General features: G+C 39.6%; 1 protein-coding gene across 22 annotated transcripts in view; it reads left to right on the plus strand.

Moving 5' to 3' along the window:
* The window catches only part of RYR2 (ryanodine receptor 2), a 722,683-nt gene that overhangs the window by 456,325 nt on the left and 250,587 nt on the right, over window positions 1-15,771 (plus strand). For all 22 annotated transcript variants that reach the window (XR_010599784.1, XM_065589065.1, XM_065589068.1 and 19 more), the window contains 6 exons: window positions 7,944-8,152; window positions 9,863-10,215; window positions 11,227-11,341; window positions 12,212-12,372; window positions 13,958-14,117; window positions 14,388-14,474. Coding sequence is in view for 21 of the 22 variants with exons in the window: in XM_065589065.1 (XP_065445137.1) it covers window positions 7,944-8,152; window positions 9,863-10,215; window positions 11,227-11,341; window positions 12,212-12,372; window positions 13,958-14,117; window positions 14,388-14,474 (1,085 nt within the window). In the remaining variant the exon portion in view is untranslated. The remainder of the gene's footprint in view (window positions 1-7,943; window positions 8,153-9,862; window positions 10,216-11,226; window positions 11,342-12,211; window positions 12,373-13,957; window positions 14,118-14,387; window positions 14,475-15,771) is intronic.

The raw sequence follows: 15,771 nt of genomic DNA on the forward strand, positions 1-15,771 counted from the left end.
CGAGTAACCTTTCATTTTGTTTGCAGTTTAAGGATCTGCTCATTAAGGCAGCAAAAACGTTAGTGTTGATCTGGCCGTAGGGTGATAGTATAACGACTAGTTACTGTAATTATTTATATTATTTATGTAATATATTATCTAATTATATAAAACATTTGTTGCAAAGCAGTTAGAGTTGCTACACACGTATTTGAGGCAAACCCACAAAAGCCAGGAAATGAAAAGTAAAGTCACTTAACACTACATACTCTCCACTCCTCACCCAGAGACACACACCTTAGCAGTACCACAACTACTGTATGCCACGGACCATGCTCCACGATCTTAACTGTATCCTCCTTTCGCCCGTCTGAATGAGCCCCTTTGCCAAATTATTTTTATCCTCAATACTAGTAATTGTGGATGTTTGGAGTTGGGAGAAGGCAATGTGTTTATCCAATCTGTTTAATCCCTTATGTGTCAGCAGCCCTTCTTTATAGGGTAGAATCCGACAGAAAAGTGTATCTCCTGATGAAGAGGTTTTATGTTCTTCTATTTCCCATCAAACCAGGCTCACGTGTACCTCTCTTTCGCCCATCAACTAGTTGGGCTTATGTGCACCCACCTCCCATCCACGGGGCTTGTGTGCATAAACTTTCATTTACAATATAAATAATGGCTAAATATTATCCCAATGCCAATATAACATAAAAACAAAGCAAACACCACATACCCATTGCACCTGATCATGGCAAGAGTTTATGTGATGGACAATGTGTTTTGGGAGAAGTCAATCAACAATGAAAGGTACAACTACTAAAGAAAACTTTCAGTTTTCTAAAGCTTGAGTAAATAAACAAACATTTCAGTCTGTCCAGAAGGGCAACAAATCTAATCAGTTTTGTACAAAGGACAGGAAAAGGTTCCAAAATTGTGGGCCTCTCCTGCAGAAAGCTGCACCCTATCTTGTATACGAAGAGATCTACAGTTCAAGTACCTCCACTGACTGCAGCTATGGCAATACTGTGCGGGCATTCTTGTACAAGACAACTCTCAAATAGGCATGTCCCATGCCATTATACTGTTGTATGGTAGGTAAACAGTGCATCTTGCTGTCCCATTTCTAGGCAATTGGCTGCAGATTGTTAGCACTCCCGTAAGTAATCAAACTGCTGTTGGGTGTAAGAATATTTGCACTTGGGGGGGTTGTTTCTGAGGTTTAGCTTCAGGCCCTCAAAAGAAAAATGAAGGTAAATGAACTGTTGGTGCAAAGAAGATGAGCGCTGATTTTCATTTGTACAATGGAAAGTTTTTCCATTGACTTCAGTGGGCTTTGGATTAGGCCTAAATTTCAAGTTTGCTTCAGTGACAGGATGTAGAATTAAGAATTGATTTTAATAGCTACAGTTGCAGAACGCCTGTGGGGCTGCAAATGTCTGATAGAAGTGTTTTTGAATAATTCAATGCACTGCTCAGGAAAATGCACACACCCACAAACGAAAATAAAACTGCTAGATGGAATTTTAAATCTCAGACTTGACAGGTTCCTGTTAATGAAGATTTGTGTTTGTTCACTGCATATTTTGAAAGTTTGTGTTCTGTTTTTTTCTGAATGATACATATATTGCTAAATAATCTCTAAATGACTTGCCAGAAACGTGATTGTATTGCCCAATAGAATTTCACCCTCAAAATATTCAATGTAGAACAAAAACTTGCTTCATTCTGTCTGCATTTGCAGTATTTTATGCGACACAATTTGTGTTTCCAGTTTCAAAAAGGCATTGAAGCAACTCTGAGAGATGCTTCTGCAGACATACAAGAGACAATGGGCTTCCTCAAGCCTTGCCTGATATTAATTATTTATAGAGCACTGAGTGTGATCCCATTGCAGTGGAAACATATATAGAAGAGATAGTCCTTTCCTGTGCACAAGTTCCTCTCCACATTGTCATAGAACTGTTGTGGAGCAGTTCATCGAATGCAGGAGGTGTCTGATCAAAAGACCAGTTAACCACTGGGAGTCTTTCCATTCACTTTAATTGGCTTTGAATCAAATCCTCTTTGTATGACTTCCCTGCTGCCTGTCCCATATTCATGTCATGGAGCCATAGTGGTTTTCCTTTTTGGGCCTTGATGCTGAATATAACAACACTTTTATGGGGTCATGAAAATCTTATTTCTCTCTCTTAATTAAAAAAAAAGCTTCAGTTTTCTAGTCTGCTATGGTGTGCATTCATCCCTACTGTAAATATTTTCTGTGCCATATTCAGAGTGTAAGTAAGTTGATGTAATTGTGCAGCACATTGTGGCACGTGCATTTGTCAGTTTAAATGGCATGTGTCTCTACATGCTAAGGACACCTGCATTGACTGATGAGCACACATCTCTTAGGCTTGGTCTACACTAACCCCCCAAATCGAACTAAGGTACGCAACTTCAGCTACGTGAATAACGTAGCTGAAGTTCGAAGTACCTTAGTTCGATCTTACCTCGGTCCACACGCGGCAGGCAGGCTCCCCCGTCGACTCCGCAGTACTCCTCTCGTCTAGCTGGAGTACCGCAGTCGACGGCGAGCACTTCCGGGTTCAACTTATCGCGTCCAGACAAGACACGAGAAGTCGAACCCAGAAGTTCGATTGCCAGCCGCCGAACTAGCGGCTGGGTATAGACGTACCTTTAGAGTATGTTACTGTGCTTTCAAAATTATAGCTTTTAATAACAGGTTACATTTTACTTTCTTTGGCCTCTATTTTAGTAGGATGTGGAGTTAATAGAACTGATGAATGTTAAATGGCTACTCCTGCATCAGCTTCCCCAGCTCTGCTACAAGAAGAGGAAGTGCTCATTTTCGTGTCTCCTGCTTTCTAGAGTAGTGCTGCCCCAGAGCTGCTCCTGGTTTCATTTACATTCCCCACTCAGGGAAGATGTGGTGGGTGTGAGTAGAAGACTCGTGCTTCCACCTACTAGTGTTCACAATTCTGTGAACTTCACAGCCCTTATTACTGAACAAGGCCTTATAGCTATAACTCAGGCTATGTCTACACTGCCGCGGTAAGTGAATAACGTAGCTGGAGTTGATGAACCTTAGGTTGAGTTACCATGGGGTCTACACTGCGGGGGGTCGATGGGAGAAAATCTCCCGTCCACTTACCTTACTCTTCTCGTCAGGGGTAGAGTACAGGGGTCAACTGGAGAGCGATCTGTAGTCGATTTGGCGGGTCTTTACTAGACCTGCTAAATCAACCACCGGTGGATTGATCTCGGAGCGTCGTTCCCTGCTGTAATGTAGACCTGCCCTCAGAAAGCAGGCAAGAATTATCTCTACCCCTAACCCCCCCCCCAACCATTGAACCAATAAGGTAATTGAGAGGTTGACAGTGGCCAGTACTGGATGCTTTAGAGGGAAATTTTGAGTGATCCATCCCCTGTTGTCCACTCCCAGCTTCAGGCAGTTGGAGATTTAGGTTGCTGCAGAATGAGGCTTTTCACTTCAGGCAAAAAATAACAATTTGTCAGAGCCATCTGCCCTGCTTCAGAGGACACAGCCTACTTATAAGCCAGTGCTGGTGTTATAACATATTTACAATCAGGGAAAGGGAATATGGCTCTCTGCCAAGTTACTAATCAGGCTCACAGGCCCCTATTTTAGGGTCTGCTGCAACAAGAAGAGTTCCACAGAATTATGAGAGACGGTACCACTTGTGAGATATCACTCTTGTAAGTAGTAAACATAACTATTAAATAATAATTGCACATTATATATGATTGTGCAAGAGAGATTTCATACAGGAGGTATGGTGTATTCATGCATAATTCTGAATATTCAGCCAGGTAAATAGTATGATTCAAATTCTGTCCCCAGTTACACCACTGCAACTTCAGAGCATGATTTTCATGTCTGCACTGTATATTTGGCAAAAAGGTTACAAGTTGCACCCAGTCTTCTCCAAAAGAGTATAAATTACATGGAAATTATGCTGCCCTATCCTTTTGTCCTAAGCAAAGGGTGGCATTATGTGGTTCACCTTGGATGTGGAAAAAGTGGATGGAGTTGTTTTCAGGACCAAATCTCTTATTCAATATGCATCTGCCAAAAGAAACCCAGGGGTGTGGGGAGGGGCAAATCCTACCCTGACTCATGCCCTGTGCAACTGCATCTACATTGGTATGATTGCATTGCATGTCAGTCAGGGAAGGATTTGACCTATGGAGCAAATTAATGCTGCCATAGGCATCTTCAACCATTTTCACTCAATGTATGAGGCACCACAGCAAATACTGGTCCAGTGTGGGGGATTTGGGGGATTTTGGCTATTGCAGAATGAGTTGGTAGTTAATCTGGTGGATTAATCTGGTTGGTGGAACTGGGCTGATGATACGGATTGTCATCTCCATGTCACACTGACTGGTTACTGAGTTAATGAGAACCTTCTGCATTTTGCCAATTGACATCAAGTGAAAAAATTTCCTGGGTGAGGATTTAGTCCAAAATTCATTGCAACGTAGGCTGCTTGGTCAGATACGTGTAACTTAAAGACAACTTACCTTAGTACAATAAATACATCTGTATGTCTGAAAAGCAGGTACAGTATCTGCTAAGGTTATGATTCCTATTAATTAAATTTACACGTTAGTGAACGTGTGATGAGAAGCAACTGTATACTATATTTCTAATAATGTGTGCCTCTGTGAGAATACTACTCCAGGTCTGACAGACATGCATGCATATAGTAGAATTAATAGTGTATGTGTGTCATCTTGTACACAGCTCATTTCCCTTTCTTGTTAGGGGTGATGATCTCTCCTGAGATGCAGGACTGCATTTTCATTATATACTCAGCTTCCACACTCCTACTGTTTTGCTGCTTGCTTCTGCTCATCACAGCAACTGCCACTACCTGTATTATGAATAACTCAGCTCTTTCATATATGAGCTGATTGCTGTAGTAAGGGGCTAGCTCATGTGAGTTGGATCTCCAATAGCTGTAGATACAGAATTTGGTAAAAATATTGCCACTTACTTACATGAAACATTGACCCTTGTTAAAACCCACCTTAACGAGCTGCTCTTGTATTGCAAATTCACATGAATTTGATGCAGACAGCATTTTATTCTTCCACTTTCCTGTTTTTGAGTAAATTTTGGAGCTCTTTTTTTCCGTGTACATTTTTTTGTCTTCAGAGAGGATGACGGGGACTTCTTGAAATTTCATTCTAAATGTATATATTTTTTCCTTTATGAGACAAAATCCTATCTACATCAAAGAAATACACCTGTAATTTCTTAAATGCCTCCTCTATACTGTCACTAATAACTTCAGTAGCATTCTGACTGTTCCAAAACTCCTCATACAAACACGGCATGCACTCATAGTTTCCAATCTATAATGCCCTTAAAAAAATGAAGTCAGAATGTTTGTGTGGAATATTGCATGTTGTTTCCAGAGTCATTTGTGTCAAGTGTATGTTATATCAATGCTCCTTAAAGATTTTTTTTTATATTGAGGATGGTGCAGGGCAGTATTACTCCATTGAGAGCTCTTGGAGACATTGAGTCACTCAGACACATCACTTCCTACAGTGCCTACTTCCTTAGAGTGCCTGGGGAGCATAATCTTGGCACCCCTCTTTACAAGCATGTCAATGTGGAGTGTGGGGCAGGGCTATAATACCACCCATTCTGGAAAGATTAATGTTACTGTGCAGTAGCTCCCTTTGTACGGTCCTTGTACTCCCTTAGCACAAGAATTGCAATTGTGCTTTACCCTTTTGTAAGAGGAAGGGAGGCTTTTTGTTCCTTCTTCCTCTTGAATGTCTGCTCAGCGCTGGGCAGTTCTATCCAAGAATTACTGACATTCATATGTTGTCCTTCATCCTGAAGAACTCTCAAAGTGCTTTACATCAATGAGAAACAGAGGTAAAGGGAGACAAGGTGTTAGGCAGGCAGGCATGTGATTTAAGTCTGATAAATTTATATCTAGTTCCACCATATATAAAGTGGAAACTTGCAAGTGGTGAGTTGCATTACAGAGGTCTATGCTGTCTTCTCTGAACACCCTTCCTCTAACTACGCTAACTGCTTCCCTCAGGGACAGTTGCTCCCAAGAACAACGCTTCTTGAGTGATGCATCAAGATCTGTCATCCTACTACAGACAGAGCTGTGATTTTTGGCTTTGCCTAAAAACATTTGCAATCATTCATGGTTCATTGAACTCTGCAGGGTGCATGTTAGCTTCCCTGTAAGTTAAGCTGTGAGGCAGATATTAATTTAAATATATATTGATTTATGCAAATATAACTCCCCTCGTTATAAATTGTTTAATATGATTTTTCCCATTTAGTTCTGTTATTCTGCTGACAAATGGTTTGTATTATATTTTAACAATGGATTTGCAATAAAAAGTAGTCATAAATCATACTAACTGAGCACTCTCATTATCTGTGTGTGAAACTGATGTCTCATTACTAAAAGCCTGGCCACGAAGATAGAAATCTAGACATTAATCTTACAGACTAGAGTCTGCGGCTTGTAGTTTCTGGCCTTATGTTTATCGTGCTTAACACACATGTAAATGACAGTGAATCTTTCTTATCTGTAATAAAATATTCAAAGGAAGTTTTGAAGTCTGGAAGTTAATGCAGAACAGCATTAACCACTGTGGCTTTTGGCTGTGACATTCTTTTACTTGTGTATGCAGCGCATGTCATGCATGGAGGCTCTGCTCCTTCCCATCCTGCATAGCCCCTAATTTTAGGGGTCCCAAAGAATGGGAAGACCCAGCTGCTCTGCCTGCTGACCATTGCCATTTCTCCTCCTCCATTTCCATTAGATTCTACTCACCTCTACCAGCGTAATGGAGTGGAACATCCAGATTTACATTTCTTGGGGGGCAAGGAGGGAATTACCTTTTTGACAGTTTTTTTAAACTTAATTGAATATTTTTTTTAGCAGACAAGTCAGATAAGTTTTCAATAGTATTGTTAGATGGAAGGGGAACAAGAAGGATGAATAGGAGAAAGAGAAGGAAATACGTTTTCTAAAATAACAGACTGAACCTAACAACCAGAGATGTCTTAATGTAATTTTTGAAGTGGTGCATAGGTGTTGTGTTGACTCAGCACAGGAGTGAATTTCATTCTTTAATGAATAGGGTCTTCTCTTAGAAGTGAAGAACCAAGAGACCAGTCTTGTTCTAGGGTTGTACTCCAAACTTGCACCTGATGCTACACAGGGACAACCCCATCCATCAACTTCATGGAAGTTACAGTACAGTATTGCCTACCCTAAGCATTCTTAAGTCACGAATCTGACCCCAAAATATCATAAGATTGGTGTAAAAATAATGAGATTTAAAGAAATAAATGTGGGTTCTTTTTATTTGCCCTTCTGGTTTTTGAACCTTTAGGTTACCTTTGGGACATGTTTTCAAGTTTTTCTCTGCAGCCATTAGGGCTAGAAACTTTTTTTTTTTTAAAGGAAAGATGAGGTTCTTGTTTTAAAAACAAAACAAAACAAAAAAACCCCCACAACTCTGAGCTGAAGCTCGATGAGCAAAATCAAATACTGTAAGACTTTTAAATCATGAGCACTGGCAGCACTGGTCACCAGCAGAGAATTTGGCCCTATGTTCAATATGGCAATCACTGTCTAATATTTTTGAAGAGTGAATTATCTGGTATGTGATAGCATTTCTTGCTGCATCTCCTTTTAGAGAGGCTTCTGTTCAGAACAATAAAAGAGATGTGCTGCTTGCTGATTCCTGGGAGGTAGCATACTACACACTAGTACAGGAGTTTGTACTTTCTGGGATTCAGGCATTTTTATCCCAAACCATTTCTGCCTGTGTTATGTCAAGAAAACACTTCTATAATATATAAGATGCATAAATTCTTTCTTTCTTTCTTTCTTTCTTTCTTTCTTTCTTTCTTTCTTTCTTTCTTTCTTTCTTTCTTTCTATAGGATTTATACCTGTGTGCAGCCTGGGCTTGTCTCAAGTGGGAAGAATGAACTTTGGCAAAAATGTCAGCTCTCTGAAATATTTTACTATCTGTGGCTTACAAGAAGGCTATGAACCTTTTGCTGTTAATACAAACAGAGACATTACCATGTGGCTGAGCAAGAGACTCCCTCAGTTTTTCCCAGTGCCACCAAACCATGAACACATTGAGGTTTGCGTTCTACATTAATGTTTCCTGTTAATTTTTCAGGAATTTGTTTTAATTAAATGAACTTTACAGTTAACTTGCCGCTTTTGCTATTTCAGCCTTCCCTTTGAATATGGATATCAGTGTTGGCATCTGACATGCACTCACTCACCCTGGTAAACTATGATTGTAGCTCAATGAGAACATGGTAATTAATTCTGTCAGCCAATGAGTGATCTCTTGGAAGAGTATGAATGTATTAGACTCCTAAATAAATAAATAAAATCATATATTAAGCTTGCCAAGTTGAGCTGTCAAAAGCCTGAAAGTTCCAAAGTTAAGGTTGCTTCCACAACCTTAACGCTACCCCTTTGCATGAGTACATTATGAAACAATCTTCAATTATATTGTTTTTAACTTAGATTCCTGCTTCATTCAATAGTGTAAATCAGTGCTCCATGTGTGAGGTAAATTTTTAATACTTGCTTGTATCTTGTTGTCCCAAAAGTTTTATACCGCACTCCATACAAACTCCACACTGAACAAGACAAGCATTCTACAAAAAAAAAGTCAAAGATTACGAGTAACATTTTCACAAGCACCTAAGTGACTTAAGCTCTGTTTTTAAGAGGTATGTAGATCTTTCTCTAATCAGCACTGTGACACCTAAATATCATTTTTAAATGTGACGCAGGCACTTCGGAGTCTCTCATTGACTTTTAATGAGACTTAGGCTCCTAAGTCTCATTTTCCAAAGGGATTTAGGCTCCTAAGTCAGCTAGGTGTTACAATGCTGAGCAAAGCAACACCTAAACACTTTTAAAAATCTGGCTCTTAAGGTACTAAATTACTTAGGTTCTTTTGAAAATGTTACCCTGTATCATAAGGCATATGCACAAGGGAGCAGAGTTAAGATTGCCTTGGTAACCTTCATCTCTGGTATTTCCTAACTTCTGTGACCTCACCTTTGTGATCTTAACAGTATTTCTCTCTCTCTCTCTCAAAATATGGACTGTAATATATAAAGACACTTCAGAGTTCTACATGTACTGTTGCTGACTGTACTCCACAGGCATTTAAATACAGGAACTGAAATTCCGGTCACCTTTTTATGCTTGCATGCACAAATTCAATGTAATACCCTAAGTTCATGTGTTCAATGGAAATCGTTTCTCAGTTTTTATATTCACTCTCGTGAATAGACAATAGGCTGCAGATTGTTTGTTTTATCTAATAACAAAAATCTGTACAAATGCATACATTTTCAAAATACATTTAACTCTATAAAATTGCAATCAGTTTTTACCAGACTACATGAAAGCCATATCTGAATGAAACTGAAACTCTGTCCCTACTGAAATATATCAAGAAGCATAGGTAAAAAGAAATATTGTTCTTTCTCTTTCTTTGTGCCTTGTGTTTGAGTTATTATGGATCATACTGGCCAAGGTTGGATTACTATTGCAAAAAATCGTGGGCATAGTCTTTGACTCAATATCCAGTTTATAAGTGCTAAAAGGAAGCAATTTCATTCACTTGTCAATGTATTTACCTGCACTCGCTGCTATAGTGCATACTGGTGTTTAATTAAATGTCTCTGCCATATTGTAACATTTAATCATTTTGTAACTCTAAATACATTAAATATATTACGCTAAAAATAAAACTGGAACATTTGGGTGTAGGAGGGGAAGACATTTACTTTTATAATAAATGAGCTTTTATATTTGATAGGTGATGAGAATAGATGGCACCACAGACAGCTCCCCCTGTTTGAAGGTCACTCAGAAGTCCTTTGGCTCACAGAACAGCAAAACAGGCATCATGTTTTTTCGCTTGAGCATGCCTATTGAGTGTGCAGAAGTATTCTCCAAAATATCAGCAGGAGGGTTGCCAGGCACTGGTCTTTTTGGCCCAAAAAGTGACTTGGAGGATTATGATGCTGATTCTGATTTTGAGGTTCTGATGAAGACAGCTCATGGTCACCTAGTGCCTGACCGGGCAGAAAAAGAAAAAGAAGCTACAAAACTGGAGTTCAATAACCACAAGGATTACACTCAAGAGAAACCTTCACGTCTTAAACAAAGGTCAGTCACATATTTGATCTGTTTTTGTCATAATACGGTGGGTTGGGTTCACTTTAAATATTACTAGAAAATTCATTTTAAATCCCTCCCCATATCACCCGTAAAAGTTTTCTGTAGTGCTAAACTGACAGTCGGGACTCCTGGGTTCTATTCCCAGCTCTGCCACTGAATCATTGTGTAACACTGTGCCTCCCTTTCATCATCTGTTAAATAGAAGAAACAGAAATCTATAAAAGAAGCCTTCCTCTAAGGGTATTGTGACGCTAAATGCAGTCTTTTAACATTCTCTGATGAAAGGCCCTCTAAAAGCGCCAGAGGGTTTTTTCTGATCCTGTCAAAACTAGGAAATACTGGAAATTTCTTCAGAAAATTATGCTCACAAGACTTCCAGCAAAGGCCAAAGAAGCTTTGGTAAATATCTGAACTTTCATGGTCTTCTCCCATGCACAATTAAGTGAGGCAAGAATATTCACTATGTTATGTCTTTATCTTCCTCATTTTCATAGGTAATCAAACAAACCATCCCTTCCCCATCTGATCCACAAGATACTCATACCCAAACTTAGTAACTGTCCAGACATATTACTGAAACCTTTATCTTTCCATTCCCTCCCTACTTTTGCTTATCTCCTAGCTTGTTTTATCATGTTAAATTGTAAACTTTTGGAATAGGGGCAGTGGATAAGCCTTAAATCCATTTTTATAAGTGACATAAGTACTTAAGAGACAAGCGCTCATTTAAAGTCAGTGGAACTTAGGCTCCTAAATGACTTTTGAGAATAGAATTTAAGCTTCTAAGCCACTTAGGCAAGTTTGAAAATTTTACCCTGTGTCTTCTGTAAAGCTCTTGTTCCACCCTTACCTGATGTGAACAACAAATAACAATCTGGACCCAACTAAATCTTTTAGGTTAATTTATATTTGCAGAATTCCTGTATGTGTATATTGATTTGCTCTAAATTGATATAGATTGTGATTTTGCTCCGTCCTCAGTACTTTGATGTATTACAGGTTTATGCTCAGAAGGACAAAGCCAGATTACAGCACAAGCCACTCTGCACGGCTCACAGAGGATGTTCTGGCAGATGACAGAGATGACTATGATTACTTGATGCATACTTCTACGGTACGTCAACAGAGTGTTCATATTTTTGCTGTTTGCTTTTCTAACATTTGCTTACCTTTGCTAGTAGAGTCTAAGTAAACACATTCAATTTTTCTCCCTTTTATCAAGGGCCATATTTTTTATGCAATTTTCTGTAGTAGTACTGTGTAGCAAAACTTGAGATCACCACACTCATTCCATTTTGACATGCCTCCTACTTAACAACAAATCCAAAACAACTCCTATTTGAAGAGCCGTAACTTAGCTTGGATCTGTGCTTAAAAGAACACCATGGGCAACAGAACAAGAACAGAACAAGGGCAGAATATGGCCCTATTTTGAAACAGCTAGTCACGCCCAGAGCTACTCAAATGTAGAGATTTAAAGAGTCAACAACTAAATACATGATCCTGATTCAGAGTATGAAATGTGGAAGTCCCATTGAAATCAATGGGAGTTTTGTGCATGGATCAGTGACAGGATCAGCCCCTTAAATCTGCTCAGTTTACTGTGTTTCCAGTGTTTGCAGGCATAATAATGCACCTGTATGTCTATTCATCCTCTACTCACTGTAATGTGAACATACAACCAATGTATCTGCATGTATTTTGTTAAACAAATATGCATCTTTTTTTATCCTCCTTGTCTTTCAGTTTAAATCAGACCCTTTTTTGCAGGACACATCAGTGCAATACAAGACATCATTCTTCCATTGCTCTACTAATGAGTTACTCTTGAACAAGACTATATCTGTTCACAAAAGCTGATTCATCCCAATTAGATTATGAAAAATAAACTACAAGATTTTAAAGCAACAAATTAATTCTGAATCAAAATTATAACATATAAACCAAATATTAACACCATGGGATATTGTTAATTTATTGACAGTACTATTACTCGGTGAGAATATTTCCTGGGCAAGAACCTGCTAATGTCTGGGTGGGCTGGATTACATCTGATTTCCATCAATATGACATGACCTTTGACTTGGACAGAGTACGCACTGTTACAGTGACACTAGGGGATGAAAAAGGAAAGGTTCATGAGAGGTTGGTTCCAATTATTTTTCTTTTTCATTGAATTGTTTTATACTTGATATGTTTTTAAACATTTAGCACCTGTATAAATTGAGAGTAATGTTTAGTTATACTGGTATAAAATGGGTATTACAGAGGAAAATCTGACCCTTAAATGTTGAGGGGGTCAACCAATGAAATTAATAGGGACCAGGAACAAATAAAAGGAAGTACTTCTTCCCACAATGCACAAGCAATCTGTGGAACTCATTGCCAGGGGATGCTGTGAAGGCCAAAAGTATAACTGGGTTCAAAATGAATTAGATAAGTTTATGGAGGATAGGTCCATCAATGGCTATTAGCCAACATGGGTAGAGATGCAACCCCATGCTCTGGATATCCCTAGCCTGTGACTGCCAGAAACTGGGAGTGTATGACAGGGGATGGGGCCCTCGATGATGACCTGTTCTGGTCATTCCCTCTGAAGCATCTGGCAGTGGCCACTGTTGGAAGACAGGATACTGGGCTAGATCAGTGGTTTTCAAACGGGTATGCAGAGGTCTTTCAGGGCATATATTAACTCATCTAGATATTTGCCTAGTATTACAGTAAGTTACATAAAAAGCACTAGCGAAGTCTGTACAAACTAAAATTTCATACAATGAATTGTTTATACTGTGCTATATACTATACACTGAAAGTACAATATTTATATTCCAATTCTCATTTTTATCATGTAAGTATAAAATAAATCAAAGTAAGCAATTTTTCAGTAATAGTGTGCTGTGATCCTTCTGTATTTTATGTCTGAACAGTCTCCTGTTAGAATTCTGGTACTTCCTGCTTCTAGTCAGGCCAGAATTATGCTGGCTGTTTTCATGCTTTCACGGTATTTCACCCGTAAGTTCAGGGGTGCCAGGGCCGGCTCTGGCTTTTTGGCCACCCCAAGCAAAAAACAAAAACAAAAAACGGGGCGGCTAGAATGGCAAAGCAAAAAAAAAAAAACCTGAGGCGCGGCCGGAGCCAGGGTTCAGGGGTGCTGCAGATGTGCCCCGGCTAGCGGGGGGGGATGGCTCTGCGCTGCTCCGGTCGGCTGGGAGGGAAGGACGCAGGCTGCCCTGCCGGGCTTGCTGCAGGGTGCTCCTGTCCTCTGCGCCTGGAGCGGAACACCACAAAAAAAAAAAAAAAAAGGCGTCCGTGCCGCCCTAGGATTGGGCGGAATGCCGCCTCCTACAAGCTGCCGCCCCAAGTACCAGCTTGCTCAGCTGTTGCCTGGAACCGGCCCTGAGGGGTGCATAAAAATAAACTATGTAAAATGTTAACTCCAGGAATCTCTTTTGTCTGGTTCATGTAAAGGTTTGGGCTGGTTCTTGTTTTGTTGGAAATAGTTTACAGAACTTTGGAAAATCCATGGTGTGAAATTCTGGCTTCATTGCCATCAGTGGGAGTTTTGCTATGAATGAGGCCAGGATTCCAACCATGGCGTTAATACAACATGCCAGTTTCAGCAGTACCCTGATCACTGCAACAGTGTAATTTAATTTGAATAAACAGACTACAACAATACCATCCCATACAAACTCACATGCTAGTCACAAATGTATCTCTTGAAATTCAGTATCAAACGCAGTAACTGTTATATGGTGTGCGCTGGAGAGAGCATGAGCCCCGGACAAGGACGCAACAACAATGGACTGGAGATTGGTTGTGTGGTCGATGCTGCCAGTGGTCTGCTGACCTTCACTGCTAATGGCAAGGAACTGAGCACCTATTATCAGGTATATATTTATTTGGTTTTGTCACCTCATCCAGATGAGAAAAGCTAGTAGATTGAATTTTACTAGCCTTATTTAGTAATAGAAATGAAAGAAAAAGTTATCGCCTCTGATGTGATTGTAATCCTCTCTCTCTTCTGAACCCCAATTATGATCTTCTAGAGTTTCACGCAGTAGTTTCAGCCTATAAGCAGTTGACACAAGTGATAGATTTCTTAGCATCAATGGTGTTTTGCTATCTTCAGTCACTGTGTATTTCTGTTTGTGATTTAGGTTGAACCAAGTACTAAGTTATTTCCTGCAGTATTTGCACAAGCTACAAGCCCCAATGTTTTCCAGTTTGAGTTGGGAAGGATAAAGGTAAATAAGACCACACTTATTCGTTTCTCTATAAGCTTAATTGTTATATCAGATAACATCCAATTATTGCTCTTTTGTTAAATTAAGTATGTTTCTGGTGTTGGGGATATATTTGTTGGTGCAATTGTATAGTATGGCATTTTGTAAGGCACATATTTTGGTTCTTGCTTGCAAGTAGGCTTGGAAATTTTATCTTATGGCATGGGATAAAACAATTTTCATAAGAGTGCATCTGAGAACTTAAATATTTCCAAACTGTAAATGCAATATTTATTTCTTATGCTTGTCACCCTTCATGCTGTATGTCACGCAATGAATAAAATGACTAGGTCAATTTTAAAGTATGCACTATTTATTCATTAGATCGTATCATGTCTTCTCTGAAGCCATCACATACATGGTATGAACATATAAGGTAGTCACAGCTAAAATAAATGTGAACATTGTGGAAGAATCTCAACCTTTTGTGAAAAGATTCTAAAATCACACATTCCTGCAGTGCGAATGCGTGAGGTGCTATTCACATTGTGAAAGGGACTATGTGCTCATTTTATCTGTCACTATTGCAAATTTAGTCAAATTCTATAACTCTCATTATTTCACTTCCCGAACCTGATTATATTTTGTCATTCTGTAGTAAAGAACAGTTATGAGGGTTATATACATATTTGTATCACAAAAGTTACTGTGTGTATTAGCTGAATTTAATGATTTGGGATATTTAGTGCTGGATTGAGGCCATGTCTACACTTACAAGGTAACAATGGCACAGCTGCTGCTGTAGGAGTGCTTGTGTAGCCACTTTATGCTGATGGGAGGGAGCTTTCCCATCACCATAATAAAACCAGCTCAACAAACTCTATTGGTGGGAGTGCATTTTTTCACACTCCAGAGTGACAAAAGTTTTGCTGGCATAAGTGTTAGTGTAGACGTGGCCTGAGTCTCCAGGCTTACTATGGGGCAGCATGTTGCCGTGCCTTCTCAGGAGGAGCATCAGGAACAAATTGTGTCTTCGAGAGGCACGATTCTTCTTCCATCTTTTTTCTTGTTGCAGGGAGTAATTTAATAAAATAGTGTTGGCAATGTAGCATACTCCATATCTGTCTGCTCAGCCAGCTACTCTAACTGGTGTAATGCTAGCTGTGCAAACTAAGGACTCGTCCACTCCATGTCCATTCCCTGCCCATATACTGCAGCTGGATGTATAGGTTGTGCAGCCCCTGCTCTCTCTCCCATCCCATGCTCAGAGGCACGATCTGGGCATGTCCTAGGTGGCTGGGCAGGGAGCGGTAGAGGC

This window comes from Chrysemys picta, chromosome 3, assembly GCF_011386835.1.
Source record: "Chrysemys picta bellii isolate R12L10 chromosome 3, ASM1138683v2, whole genome shotgun sequence".
Classification (NCBI taxonomy): Eukaryota; Metazoa; Chordata; order Testudines; family Emydidae; genus Chrysemys; species Chrysemys picta.